Here is a 16,230-nt window from a genome sequence, read left to right on the forward strand (position 1 = left end):
ATAATCCATGCATCTTATTGCTTTCCGGGGGTGGTGGCTGTGGTGGTGAAGGGGGGTCTCAGGGTCACTCCTGGAGGAGGCAGGAGTGGAGCCTTGCTGCAGGCTGGGATGAGGGGGTGTGCAGGTGTCCTGTGTTGCGGGGGGGCTCCGGTGCTGCAGGGATGTCTCCGGTGCTCCAGGGGGCTCTGCCAACATTTTGTGAAAGGCCAGAGCCCCCCGGCCTGTTCGTCCATGCTTTCCTGTGCAACGTACTTCGGAAAAATGGCCACCAGGAGGCGGCGCAGATGGAGATCTTGGGAGCAAGATCTCGAGAGATGAGATCTCAGCGCTGAAATCTCATCTCCCGAGATCTCTATCTGCACAAGCGCTGCCTCCCGGTGGCCATTTTCCCAGAGTCCGTCGCACAGGTAAGCATGGACGAACTGCCGGGGGGCTCTGGCCTTTCACAAAATGTCGGCAGAGCCCCCGCAGCACCGGAGACACCGCATCACCCCGGGCAGAAGCGGACACCCACCGCAGCGGACACCCCCTCCTCCCAGCCGGTAACAGTAAGCGGTATATGCTCTTTGTAAGACACACCAATTCCCCCTTTCAAATTTGGGGGAAATAAGTTGCATCTTACAAAGCGAAAAATATGGTAACTATTTTTATTACTTATTTTTTATTAATAATAATACATTTGTAGAATATAAAGAAACTAGCTGAAGAGGCCGGCATTGCCCGGGCATAGTAACTAACTGTGGTTAGTTATAACAAATTATAATTATTATATTGCACATAAAAACATTTCACATCATAACCTCAACACTACAGATTTGCAACACAAATTAACTAAATGATTACCCAAATATTGATAGTATTTTATTTTCAACTCAATCAAGAGCCTTTTGATAAACAACATTTTTGGTTTTTCCTTCCGGTGCAAAGATAAACAGATTTTTGGCAGTTCCAACTCTTAAACAGGCCACGTAAAGTTGACCATGAGAAAAGCATGGAGATTGCATATCGATCCATACTACTTTCAAGGACTGTCCCTGAGCCTTGTTAATGGACATTGCAAATGCCAGTCGAAGTGGAAACTGGAGGCGTTTAAAATCAAAAGGCAAATCAGATGGAATGAGTGGAATTCTTGGAATGAAAATATCCTCTCCATTGGCACATCCTGTTGCTGAGCTGTGTATCTAATCCGATCCTGTGTGATACTGACTGTTGAGCCGTGTATCTAATGCTAGCCTGTGTGATACTGTCTTCTGAGCCGTGTATCTAATCCTATCCTGTGTGATACTGTCTTCTGAGCCGTTTATCTAATCCTATCCTGTGTGATACTGACTGCTGAGCTGTGTATCTAATCCTATCCTGTGTGATACTGACTGCTGAGCCGTGAATCTAATCCTATCCTGTGTGATACTGACTGCTGAGCCGTGTATCTAATCCTCTCCTGTGTGATACTGTCTGCTGAGCCGTGTATCTATTCCTATCCTGTGTGATACTGACTGCTGAGCCGTGTATCTATTCCTAGCCTGTGTGATACTGACTGCTGAGCCGTGTATCTAATCCTCTCCTGTGTGATACTGTCTGCTGAGCCGTGTATCTATTCCTATCCTGTGTGATACTGACTGCTGAGCCGTGTATCTATTCCTAGCCTGTGTGATACTATGTGCTGAGCTTGGTATCTAATCCTATCCTGTGTGATACTGACTGCTGAGTTGTGTATCTATTCCTATCCTGTGTGATACTATGTGCTGAGCTTGGTATCTAATCCTATCCTGTGTGATACTGACTGCTGAGTTGTGTATCTATTCCTATCCTGTGTGATACTATGTGCTGAGCTTGGTATCTAATCCTATCCTGTGTGATACTGACTGCTGAGTTGTGTATCTATTCCTATCCTGTGTGATACTGACTGCTGAGCTGTGTATCTAATCCTATCCTGTGTGATACTGACTGCTGAGTTGTGTATCTAATCCTCTCCTGTGTGATACTGTCTGCTGAGCAGTGTATCTAATCCTATCCTGTGTGTTACTGTTTGCTGAGCCGTGTATCTAATCCTCTCCTGTGTGTTTCTGTTTGCTGAGCTGTGTATCTAATCCTATCCTGTGTGATACTGTCTGTTGAGCTGTGTATCTAATCCTATCCTGTGTGATACTGTCTGTTGAGCCGTGTATCTAATCCTATCCTGTGTGTTACTGTTTGCTGAGCTGTGTATCTAATCCTCTCCTGTGTGATACTGTCTGTTGAGCCGTGTATCTAATCCTATCCTGTGTGTTACTGTTTGCTGAGTTGTGTATCTAATTCTATCCTGTGTGATATTATGCTCCCCCTGCAGTCTGTGTCAGAGGGTGGTCTGTGTCGGCACGGTAATAAATTGTGTTATTTCCAGCTTTACAGAAGGACGATAACACCACAGAAATGAAAAGAATAATAGGCCCCAGTTACCACAACTGTCTGCAAGGAAAAGTGTTGCTCATAGCAACAGCTCTGGTGAAATGAAAGATGCTTAGTGATTGGTTGGGGCTACGTGGAGTGGGCGTGGCTGATACACACACGCATACACTCATTTTTATATATATAGCTTCAGGCTATGTGCACACGTCAGGATTTCTTGCAGAAATTTCCTGAACAAAACCAGACATTTTCTGCAAGAAATCTGCATGCGTTTTTTTTTCGCGTTTTTCTCGCGGTTTTTTTCTGCAGATTTTTCTGGAGATTCCCAATGCAATAATATAGTGGGAAATCTGCAAAAAATCCACAAAATTAATGAACATGCTGCGGTTTTTACCGCGATGCGTTTTTTTCCGCGAACATATGCACAGAATTGCAGAATGCATTCTAAATGATGGGATGCATATGTATGCATTTTTAAATGCGTTTTTATCGTGAAAAATCCGGAACGTGTGCACACAGCCTAAAACGAGCACAAAACTGACGGTGACAGGGCCTTCATTGAGCTCCCAGCTTCCATGGTAGCCCATCGGCACTCCACGATTTTGTCGTGTGCACAGAGGTTGGAACCATTGCTGCGGCATCTAAATAGTTAAACTGCAGTGACTGGAGCTAGGGATTGTGATGAGATGGACGGCACCTAACAGCTTGGACCTGAAGCTTCACTTATTCTCCACTGGGCAATTTTCTGAGAAAAGAGCGGTGACCGACATGAGACATGAAGAAAAATGGAAAACCGCAACAGAAAAACCTGTTATCATAACCTTGTGATCTAGTGATCCCTGCTCTGAGATAGTGATCTGTTTTGCAACCAATAATTAATTTATTAAATGAATACTTCTCAATTGTAATGTCATATAATGTCAGTACAATCGTTATATTAGGTTATATTGCTATAAAATAATATAATCTGTTTTATTCTTTGCAGATGACTGTACCGGGAGCTCAGAGGAACATCCAAAATCTTCACATGTTGATGCAGATGATTGTAGTATCATTCAATATGCAAATGAGAAAAACGGCAATATTGAAGATATACCCTCTGCCCCTCATATCCAAAATGCATCATCTGATCTTGATAAACAGATCCTATCTCCTGATTTATCACAGACTGTAAAGCAAAATACAAGTTACAGATCGGGTGTCAAACGTCACAAAGTTCCCAAAGGGAAAAAGTCACATTTATGTTCAGAATGTGGCAAATGTTTTTCCCATAAATCAGCTTTCGTTAAACATCATAGAATTCACACAGGGGAGAAGCCATTTTCATGTCAGGAATGTGGAAAATGCTTTACTAATAAATCAGGTCTTGTTAGACATGAGAGAATTCACACAGAAGGAAAGCCGTATTCATGTTCAGAATGTAGGAAATGTTTTTCCACAACATCAGCATTGGTTACACATCAGAGAATTATTCACACTGGGGAGAAGCCATTTTCATGTCAGGAATGTGGAAGATGCTTTACTAATAAATCAAATTTTATTAGACATGAAAGAGTTCACACAGAAGGAAAGTCTTATTCATGTTCAGAATGTGGGAAATGTTTTGATTGGAAATCACATCTGGTTACACATCAAAGAATTCACACAGGGGAGAAACCATTTTATTGTTCTGAATGTGGGATCAGTTTTAATCTTAAGCATAGTCTTATTATACATCAAAGAATTCATACAGGAGAGAAGCCATATTCATGTTCAGATTGTGGAAAATGTTTTACTATAAAATCAGTTTTGATTAGACATCAAGAAATCCACAAAGTGGAAAAGCCATATTCATGCTCAGAATGTGGGAAATGTTTTACACAGAAACATATTTTTATTAGACATCAAAGACATCACACAGGGGAGCAGCCATTTTCATGTCAGGTATGTGGAAAATTTCTTACTGAGAAATCAAATCTTGTTAAACATCAGAGAATTCACACAGGGGAGAAGCCGTTTTCATGTTCAGAATGTGGGAAATGTTTTACCCAGAAACATTATCTCATAACACATCAAAGAATTCACACAGGGGAGAAACCATTTTCATGCCCAAAATGTGGAAAATGCTTTACCCGTAAATCACATCTTGTTATTCATGAAGGAGATCACACAGGGAGAAAAACGTTTTCATGTTCTCAATGTGGGAAATGTTTCAACCATAAATTTATTCTTGTTAGACATCAAAAAAATCACACAGGGGTGAAGCCATTTTCATGCTCACAATGTGGAAAATGTTTTAATCAGAAAAGTGTTTTTGCTAAACATCAAAAAATTCACACAGGGGACAAACCATTTTCTTGTTCTGAATGTGGGATCAGTTTCAAACAAAAATATAGTCTTATTAGACATCAAAGAATTCATACAGGAGAGAAGCCATATTCATGTTCAGATTGTGGAAAATGCTTTACTGTAAAATCAGATATGATTAGACATCAAAGAAGTCACAAAGGGGAAAAGCCATATTCATGTTCAGAATGTGGGAAATGTTTTATTCAGAAATCAGATCTTATAACACATCATAGAATTCACACAGGGGAGAAGCCATTTTCATGCCCAAAATGTGGAAAATGCTTTACCCGTAAATCAGATCTTGTTAGACATGAAAGAATCCACAAAGAGAAAAAACAGTTTCATGTTTAGAATGTGGAAAATGTTTCACTGTTAGATCAGATCTTGTTAAATATCAGAATTTACGTGGGAAAAGCCACATTCAAGTTCAGAATGTAGAAAACATTAAATATCTTTTTATCTTCTGACATGGCCAATTACCGTTTTTTCATTTCTGTTTTTTTACTCCCAATCTTCCAAGATCCTTAACTTTTTTATTTTCCATCGATATAGCCATATGAGGGCTTGTTTTTTGCCTGGGTGAATTGCATGTTTGAATGACCCCATACGTTTTATCATATAGTGTACTAGAAAACAGGAAACAAAATTCCAAGTGCGTTGAAATTGCAAAAAATGTCAAATCTGCAAAAGTTTTTTTGGGGTATTTTATTTACCCTGTTCACCCTGGTAAAACTGACTGTGCAGTTTGATTCCCCAGGTCCGTATGAGTACGCAGATAGATACCAAATGTGTATAGTTGTTTTTTTTTTTATTGTTTGTGGTAAAACAAATGTGGAAATTTGTAAAAGAAAAAAAAATAGCTTTTGTCGACATTTTTCGAAACCCGTAAAGTTCATTTATCAAGATCTGGGGATTTGTGAAGGCTTATGTTTTGTGCCCAGAGCTTTTTGCTAATACAATTTTGGGGTAGTTATCATAACTTAGCCATCAAGTGGAGGGAAAGATGGGCTCAGCGTGTGAGCTCACATCAACGGCAGGTACCGCTACATCATATTTCTGAAGGGTTAATTCAAGTCTGCTTGAACATCAAAGAACTCACACAGGGTTGAACCATTTTTATTTTTTACTCGAGAGACTATACAGAGTATATAGACAAGAAAAAATAGGATCGCAGCTGATTCTTTCTGTGAAGTAAAACATTTCCCTAACTGTTTAAAAACAGCACCTGTGATCCCATTCTGTCCTGTCTGTATACTCTCTATTGTTTCCTCCCCTGCCCAGAACCAGTGGTTTGTCCAGACCATGTCCCTGCACGGTCAGACACGACCATTACACAGTACACAGCAGGGGCACATTTATAAGATTACTAGATGGTGGCCCGATTCTAACGCATCGGGTATTCAAGAATATGCATGTCCACGTAGTATATTGCACAGCCCACGTAGTATATTGCCCAGCGACGTAGTATATTGCCCAGCCACGTAGTATATAGCCCAGCCACGTAGTATATAGCCCAGCCACGTAGTATATTGCCCAGCCATGTAGTATATTGCCCAGTGACGAAGTATATTGCCCAGTGATGTAGTATACAGCACAGAGCCACGTAGTATATTGCCCCGCCATGTAGTATATTGCCCAGTGACGTATTATACAGCACAGAGCCACGTAGTATATAGCCCAGCCACGTAGTATATAGCCCAGCCACGTTGTATATTGCCCAGCCACGTAGTATATTGCCCAGCCATGTAGTATATTGCCCAGTGACGTAGTATATTGCCCAGCCATGTAGTATATTGCCCAGTGACGTAGTATATTGCCCAGTGACGTAGTATACAGCACAGAGCCACGTAGTATATTGCGCAGCAATGTAGTATATTGCCCAGCCACATAGTATATTGCCTAGCTACGTAGTAGATTGCCCAGCCACGTATGTCACAGGTTAAAAAATAAACATACTCACCTTCCAATCCGAGGGCCCGTTGTAGTTCTAACATACTCACCATACTTGTAGTTCTGTCGCCTGTGCGCGGTACAGGCGGCAGCTTCCGGTCCCAGGGTGTGGTGACGTCGCGGTCACATTACCGTGACGTCATGGCAGGTCCTTCTGCCAAACGATCCTTGCTACCGGAACCTGCCGCTTGCACAGAGCGGTTACCGGAGGGTGGCGAGGAGCGGGAAAGGCGGCGGAAGGTTAGTATATAATGTTTTTTTTTTATTATTATTATTTTTAACATTAGATCCTTTTACTATTGACGCTGCATAGGCAGCATCAATAGTAAAAACTTGGTCACACAGGGTTAATAGCGGCGGTAACGGAGTGAGCTGGCATTAACCCTGTGTGAGCCGCGGCTGCGGGGAGTATGGAGCAGCCGCCCGGCACTGACTGCAGGGGAGTAGGGAGGGACTAATTGGACTGTGCCCGTTGCTGATTGGTCACGGGAGCCATGACAGGCAGCTGCCGAGACCAATCAGCTAATGAATAACCGTGACGGAAGTTGCCAACAGAAAGACGGAAGTACCCCTTAGACAATTATATATATAGATCTCAGCACAGGAAGATGTTTGTTTGTTTTTTTTAACAAATTCAGTTGTGAAACTTTGATTAAAATGTACTTTGTTTGTGTAAAACTTCTTTAAGATTTGTCATTCATAATATTTGTGTAATGTAATAAATGGGTCATTCCATGTCAAGTGGACCAGTGGTCCCCACTCGACCTTCTCCGATTTTGCTGAAAATTTATAAGGATGTACATGTATGTTTGAAAAGAGGTTCTGTAAATTTTTAGGGCCAGATCTCAAATACATTGGGCACTGTTGACCTTTCACTGGAGGTTCCACCAAGCCTGCGGCTTCAGCTAAGAGGATTTTGCAAACTTTGGCACATAGCCATTAGAGTTCTATACTGGCTATGATGCTGAAATTTGGCATACTAGCTTACCTTTTGCTGCTAAACACGATAAAATTATTACCGGCTATGACAAAACAATATTTCGGCCGCAATTTTGTGTCAAAGTAGCTTGAAAAACGCGTCGCATAAAATTTATGCCAAACTTTGCCCATATATAACTCAAGACCAAAAACCAATAGTAACTGGTGCTTTGCCCTGTACACCAAACATCTACATGACTTTGTATTGCTGCAATATCACGGTCAAAGCATATGTATTTGTGGAAATATTCACACCCACATATGATGAAAAACTTAAAAAAAACCGAATTTTACCTATTTTTAGGTCAAATTTCTCAAAAAGGGTACCCCTAAAATATATTAATTCTGATATCATTATAAAGAGCACATTTTTCTCTAGAAGGATCATTTGGGTTTTTTTTTGAGTCTCTCAGTTTAAGAAATGAAAAATGCCACTGAACATGGTGTTATTTATTAATACGCAATGAATGGTAACTGCACTATTCAAACCCTTGCGTTGGTCCATGGTGGTTATACCACAACCAATTCCCTAAGAATTGGTATTATAATCCTATTAAGAGTTGTAATAATGCTGTCTATCGAGAATTGGCAGCCCCATCGCCTAGGAGCCATGGCCGATAGCCGTGCAAGGCGAGCCTCGGGCGGTCTCTTTATCGCAGGTTCCGAAGCCTGACGGTGGGTGTCTTTGCCTAGGATCCCAAGCCTAATATTGGGTATCTTTTGTTGGTTCCCAAGCCATAATGTTCAGTCTAAGTGGTCTGGAATTGTTGCTGAATTTGCAACATAATCGGTTCAGAGAAGGTGTATTGTCGGCCCATTGCTGTTGCAGCTGGTGCTGGAATTATTGCAATGATTGACTGCTCGGGAATCCAGCATGTATCATTTCTCACAGGCCACTGAAAGAAGCTAGCTGGTCCATGAGGATGCATAAAATTTATTAATGCATCATGCTTTTCGACTGAAATTTCAGAAATATTTCCAATCCACCAGTTCCTATCGTAAATGCAGGCAATGTATTGCCCTGGCTGGAGGTTAGCAATTGGCACAAAAGGCATTTCTGATCTGACAGATCTATCTACATGGGCAATGAAAGATGATGGGTCATTTGACACCCTTGAAATGCAAATCTTTTTGTCATCAATTGGCACAAACTGGTGATTTTCTCTTGTTCCAGCAATCATATGTCCATCTTTGAACCTTTCCTCTTGAACTACCCGTATTTCATAAATTTTTTCTTTTGGAACAAAAAAAAACTTGATTCCATGCAGTTGCTCGTTGCAAAAGTTGAATAAATCCACCGGGGTCAGTATTTGGTTTTCAGTTGGGCGTTGAAGACTGGCACGAGCTGCCAACCTCTTTGCTGTCCCTCCAATCCCATCACAGGGCGACTTTCCATAACTGGTACCAAAAAAATTCCATTCAGCGCTGATATTGAAATCAGCATTGTGGTGGCACAAGTTGAGAAAATGTTTGAAATTTTTGTACTGGGCTGCAGATCCATCGCTGAAGTAGTGGATATGACGAATCCCATAGACGAGTCTTGAGATACTCCACAATTACTGTTAAGAAAGTGTGGACTGCAACTGTGTCATGTCGTGAGCAATCACTGATTATGCACAAGCTGATGTTCTGCGCAGCTTCACCATTTAACTCCTTGAAGTAAATTACAAATGGGTGTACTGTAGCTTGACTATTTTCCCAGTGGAAACCTTGAATGGCATCTTGAGCAATAAATGAGTAATTTTCAGCAAAGTCCATAAGGATCACAAGCTCTCCAGGTCTCACATTTTCCTTCAGCGATTTCAGATAGCAACTTTGATGCTTGGCGATGTAGTGATGGCTACAAAGTTTAGAAATTTTCAAAACCAATTCTTCAATGAAATATTCTATAGTCAGTTGTTTGGTATCAAGCGTGTCTCGATCAGTGTGAATCCATTGTTTGAACTCAATAATATCTTCAGGATCACTGTTGACAAACACATTGACTAGAAATTCTTTTAAAACTTCAGGACCCGGGCATTTATCACAACGGCCAAGCATACAGTCCTTGGATTCAATTCCACAGACCATTTTGCATATGAGCTCTTTGTAGTCATCATTGATTGGGCATGCTGCAAGCATTAGTTTGACATTTTGGTGAATGGAACACACAAACGGAATGTGTTCCAGCAGATCCAACGGTTACGCACCACTTTGGCCGAAGCTCACACAACTTGGAAAATCCAATTTCAGGGCCATTCCGATCCCGATAGGCAACAAACATTTCCCTCATATTGCCCAGTAATAGTCGCTTTCGCATCTGCTTTTTTTCTCCTGCTATTCGCACTGATACATAGCCTTTTTTACCAGGGCAGTATAGAACTCTAATGGCTATGTGCCAAAGTTTGCAAAATCCTCTTAGCTGAAGCCGCAGGCTTGGTGGAACCTCCAGTGAAAGGTCAACAGTGCCCAATGTATTTGAGATATGGCCCTAAAAATTTACAGAACCTCTTTTCAAACATACATGTACATCCTTATAAATTTTCAGCAAAATCGGAGAAGTTCGAGTGGGGACCACTGGTCCACTTGACATGGAATGACCCTTATAACAAATTATAATTATTATATTGCACATAAAAACATTTCACATCATATACTCAACACTACAGATTTGCAACACAAATTAACTAAATGATTACCCAAATATTGATAGTATTTTATTTTCAACTCAATCAAGAGCCTTTTGATAAACAACATTTTTGGTTTTTCCTTCCGGTGCAAAGATAAACAGATTTTTGGCAGTTCCAACTCTTAAACAGGCCACGTAAAGTTGACCATGAGAAAAGCATGGAGATTGCATATCGATCCATACTACTTTCAAGGACTGTCCCTGAGCCTTGTTAATGGACATTGCAAATGCCAGTCGAAGTGGAAACTGGAGGCGTTTAAAATCAAAAGGCAAATCAGATGGAATGAGTGGAATTCTTGGAATGAAAATATCCTCTCCATTGGCACATCCTGTTGCTGAGCTGTGTATCTAATCCGATCCTGTGTGATACTGACTGTTGAGTCGTGTATGTAATCCTCTCCTGTGTGATACTGTCTTCTGAGCCGTGTATCTAATCCCATCCTGTGTGATACTGTCTGCTGAGCCGTGAATCTAATCCTCTCCTGTGTGATACTGACTGTTGAACCGTGTATCTAATGCTATCCTGTGTGATACTGTCTGCTGAGCTGTGTATCTAATCCTCTCCTTTGTGATATTGTCTGCTGAGCCGTGTATCTAATCCTATCCTGTGTGATACTGACTGCTGAGTTGTGTATCTAATCCTCTCCTGTGTGATACTGTCTGCTGAGCAGTGTATCTAATCCTATCCTGTGTGTTACTGTTTGCTGAGCCGTGTATCTAATCCTATCCTGTGTGATACTGTCTGCTGAGCAGTGTATCTAATCCTATCCTGTGTGTTACTGTTTGCTGAGCCGTGTATCTAATCCTATCCTGTGTGTTTCTGTTTGCTGAGCAGTGTATCTAATCCCATCCTGTGTGATATTATGCTCCCCCTGCAGTCTGTGTCAGAGGGTGGTCTGTGTCGGCACGGTAATAAATTGTGTTATTTCCAGCTTTACAGAAGGACGATAACACCACAGAAATGAAAAGAATAATAAGCCCCAGTTACCACAACTGTCTGCAAGGAAAAGTGTTGCTCATAGCAACAGCTCTGGTGAAATGAAAGATGCTTAGTGATTGGTTGGGGCTATGTGGAGTGGGCGTGGCTCATAAACACATGCTTAGTGATTGGTTGGGGCTAAGTGGAGTGGGCGTGGCTGATACACACACGCATACACTCATTTTTATATATATAGCTTCAGGCTATGTGCACACGTCAGGATTTCTTGCAGAAATTTCCTGAACAAAACCAGACATTTTCTGCAAGAAATCTGCATGCGGTTTTTTTTTCGCGTTTTTCTCTGCAGATTTTTCCGGAGGTTCCCAATGCAATAATATAGTGGGAAATCCGCAAAAAATCCACAAAATTAATGAACATGCTGCGGTTTTTACCACGATGCGTTTTTTTCCGCGAACATCTGCACAGAATTGCAGAATGCATTCTAAATGATGGGATGCATATTTATGCATTTTTAAATGCGCTTTTATCGCGTTTTTATAGCGAAAAATCCGGAACGTGTGCACACAGCCTAAAACGAGCACAAAACTGACGGTGACAGGGCCTTCACTGAGCTCCCAGCTTCCATGGTAGCCCATCGGCACTCCATGATTTTGTCGTGTGCACAGAGGTTGGAACCATTGCTGCGGCATCTAAATAGTTCAACTGCAGTGACTGGAGCTAGGGATTGTGATGAGATGGACGGCACTTAACAGCTTGGACCTGAAGCTTCACTTATTATTCTCCACTGGGCAATTTTCTGAGAAAAGAGCGGTGACCGACATGAGACATGAAGAAAAATGGAAAACCGCAACAGAAAAGCCTGTTATCATAACCTTGTGATCTAGTGATCCCTGCTCTGAGATAGTGATCTGTTTTGCAACCAATAATTAATTTATTAAATGAATACTTCTCAATTGTAATGTCATATAATGTCAGTACAATCGTTATATTAGGTTATATTGCTATAAAATAATATAATCTGTTTTATTCTTTGCAGATGACTGTACCGGGAGCTCAGAGGAACATCCAAAATCTTCACATGTTGATGCAGATGATTGTAGTATCATTCAATATGCAAATGAGAAAAACGGCAATATTGAAGATATACCCTCCACCCCTCATATCCAAAATGCATCATCTGATCTTGATAAACAGATCCTATCTCCTGATTCATCACAGACTGTAAAGCAAAATACAAGTTACAGATCGGGTGTCAAACGTCACAAAGTTCCCAAAGGGAAAAAGTCACATTTATGTTCAGAATGTGGCAAATGTTTTTCCCATAAATCAGCTTTCGTTAAACATCATAGAATTCACACAGGGGAGAAGCCATTTTCATGTCAGGAATGTGGAAAATGCTTTACTAATAAATCAGGTCTTGTTAGACATGAGAGAATTCACACAGAAGGAAAGCCGTATTCATGTTCAGAATGTGGGAAATGTTTTTCCACAACATCAGCATTGGTTACACATCAGAGAATTATTCACACTGGGGAGAAGCCATTTTCATGTCAGGAATGTGGAAGATGCTTTACTAATAAATCAAATTTTATTAGACATGAAAGAGTTCACACAGAAGGTAAGTCTTATTCATGTTCAGAATGTGGGAAATGTTTTGATTGGAAATCACATCTGGTTACACATCAAAGAATTCACACAGGGGAGAAACCATTTTATTGTTCTGAATGTGGGATCAGTTTTAATCTTAAGCATAGTCTTATTATACATCAAAGAATTCATACAGGAGAGAAGCCATATTCATGTTCAGATTGTGGAAAATGTTTTACTATAAAATCAGTTTTGATTAGACATCAAGAAATCCACAAAGTGGAAAAGCCCTATTCATGCTCAGAATGTGGGAAATGTTTTACACAGAAACATATTTTTATTAGACATCAAAGACATCACACAGGGGAGCAGCCATTTTCATGTCAGGTATGTGGAAAATTTCTTACTGAGAAATCAAATCTTGTTAAACATCAGAGAATTCACACAGGGGAGAAGCCGTTTTCATGTTCAGAATGTGGGAAATGTTTTACCCAGAAACATTATCTCATAACACATCAAAGAATTCACACAGGGGAGAAACCATTTTCATGCCCAAAATGTGGAAAATGCTTTACCCGTAAATCACATCTTGTTATTCATGAAGGAGATCACACAGGGAGAAAAACGTTTTCATGTTCTCAATGTGGGAAATGTTTCAACCATAAATTTATTCTTGTTAGACATCAAAAAAATCACACAGGGGTGAAGCCATTTTCATGCTCACAATGTGGAAAATGTTTTAATCAGAAAAGTGTTTTTGCTAAACATCAAAAAATTCACACAGGGGACAAACCATTTTCTTGTTCTGAATGTGGGATCAGTTTCAAACAAAAATATAGTCTTATTAGACATCAAAGAATTCATACAGGAGAGAAGCCATATTCATGTTCAGATTGTGGAAAATGCTTTACTGTAAAATCAGATATGATTAGACATCAAAGAAGTCACAAAGGGGAAAAGCCATATTCATGTTCAGAATGTGGGAAATGTTTTATTCAGAAATCAGATCTTATAACACATCATAGAATTCACACAGGGGAGAAGCCATTTTCATGCCCAAAATGTGGAAAATGCTTTACCCGTAAATCAGATCTTGTTAGACATGAAAGAATCCACAAAGAGAAAAAACAGTTTCATGTTTAGAATGTGGAAAATGTTTCACTGTTAGATCAGATCTTGTAAAATATCAGAATTTACGTGGGAAAAGCCACATTCAAGTTCAGAATGTAGAAAACATTAAATATCTTTTAATATCTTTTTATCTTCTGACATGGCCAATTACCGTTTTTGGATTTCTGTTTTTTACTCCCAATCTTCCAAGAACCTTAACTTTGTTTCCATCGATATAGCCATATGAGGGCTTGTTTTTTGCCTGGGTGAGTTGCACTTTTGAATGACCCCATACATTTTATCATATATGGTACTGGAAAACAGGAAACAAAATTCCAAGTGTGTTGAAATTGCAAAAAAATGTCAAATCTGCAAACGTTTTTTGGGGGTATTTTATTTACCCTGTTCACTATATGGTAAAACTGACTGTGCAGTTTGATTCCCCAGGCTTGTATGAGTGCGCAAATAGATACCAAATGTGTATAGTTGTTGTTTTTTTTTTATTATTATTATTATTATTATTATTATTTGTGGTAAAACTAATGTGGAAATTTGTCAAAGAAAAAAAAAATTAGCTTCCGTCGATATTTTTTGAAACCCGTAAAGTTCATTTATCAAGATCTGGGTATTTGTGAAGGCTTATGTTTTGTGCCCAGAGCTTTCTACTAATACAATTTTGGGGTACTTATCATAACTTAGCCATCAAGTGGAGGGAAAGATGGGCTCAGCGTATGAACTCACATCAAAGGCAGGTACCGCTACATCATATTTCTGAAGGGTTAATTCAAGTCTGGTTGAACATCAAAGAACTCACACAGGGTTGAAGCCATTTTTATTTTTTACTCGAGAGACTATACAGAGTACGGTATATAGACAAGAAAACATAGGATCTCAGCTGATTATTTCTGTGAAGTAAAACATTTCCCTACCTGTTTAAAAACAGCATCTGTGATCCCATTCTGTCCTGTCTGTATACTCTCTATTGTTTCCACCCCTGCCCAGAACCAGTGGTTTGTTCAGACCATGTCCCTGCACGGTCAGACACGACCATTACACAGTACACAGCAGGGGCACATTTATAAGATTATCTCAGCACAGGAAGATGGGTTTTTTTTAACAAATTCAATTGTGAAACTTTGATTAAAATGTACTTTGTTTGTGTAAAACTTCTTTAAGATTTGTCATTCATAATATTTGTGTAATGTAATAAATAACAATTTCTCGCTTATTGATTATGCAATGGAGGTGGAGGTCATTTCCATAAGAAAACCTGTAAACGATGAATGAATGAGCAATTACTTGTACACAATAATCGTTACATGTAAAGTCTTGTTGCCAATTATGTGCACTTGAAATAAAATGATTGGAAAGACATGTACTCAAAAATGGTACAATAAAAATAAAGCTTATTATGCAAATAACAATACCCCATTGAACTCTGTACTCCGAAAAATGAAAAAAAAATCTCTTTGAATATGATGCAGAAAAAAAAAGATTTTCTTGGGTAAAAGTATTAAAACATAAGAAGAAGAGTTCATTTATATTAATGCTCTAGGAGGAAATGCGTAGGACAACTCACCCCAATGATAAAAAAGGGTTTCCCTTCCTTTCCAGTAGACCCAGTAGGGCATTTCGTAGATGGAAAAGATTTAAGAGATAGAAGTCCCAGGGGAAAAGAACCAGCAGGGAGGTTTTCAGGGGACGCGAGGTTGAGGGTAGGTGAGGAATTAAAACAGTTTCATCAAAGTTGGGAAGAGATTATATCAAATACCTGGGTCCTGGACGTATTAGGCAATGTGCACAAGTTGCGGATTTTGCTGCGGATTCGCAGCAGTTTTCCATGCGTTGTACAGTACCATGTAAACGTATGGAAAATGAAATCCGCAGTGCCCATGGTGCGGAAAATACCTTGCGGAAACGCGTTGTATTTTCCGCAGCATGTCAATTCTTTGTGCGGATTCCGCAGCGGTTTACACCTACTCCTCAATAGGAAGCCGCACGAAAAACCACAGGAAATCTGCAGGTAATCCCCAGTGCGTTTTACTTGTGGATTTTGCAAAAAACGGTGCAGAAAAATTCACACAAATCCGCAACGTGTGCACATAGCCTTAAAGAACGGTCTGAAACTAGAACTTCTCTCCTTCCCCCAGTACAAATTCCGGCAGCTATAATATGAGGAAAAAGCCAAACTGCCGTGGAATGTAACAGTATCTGAGAATAACACTGACATCCATTTTCTGTGTAATGTGCTAACAATAGTTCTATGTTGAATTTCTAAAAATAT

The 16,230-nt window shown here is 40.0% G+C and overlaps 1 protein-coding gene across 1 annotated transcript in view; it reads left to right on the forward strand.

Moving 5' to 3' along the window:
* Positions 1-14,454, forward strand: part of LOC143793433 (uncharacterized) — a 59,122-nt gene extending 44,668 nt beyond the window's left edge. The window contains exons 7-8 of the mRNA XM_077280393.1: positions 3,371-5,062; positions 12,274-14,454. Coding sequence (XP_077136508.1) covers positions 3,371-5,062; positions 12,274-13,979 — 3,398 coding nt within the window. The 3' untranslated portion in view covers positions 13,980-14,454. The remainder of the gene's footprint in view (positions 1-3,370; positions 5,063-12,273) is intronic.
* The last annotated feature ends 1,776 nt before the right edge of the window (positions 14,455-16,230 follow it).

The sequence above is a fragment of the Ranitomeya variabilis genome, chromosome 1 (assembly GCF_051348905.1).
Source record: "Ranitomeya variabilis isolate aRanVar5 chromosome 1, aRanVar5.hap1, whole genome shotgun sequence".
In the NCBI taxonomy this organism is placed as follows: Eukaryota; Metazoa; Chordata; class Amphibia; order Anura; family Dendrobatidae; genus Ranitomeya; species Ranitomeya variabilis.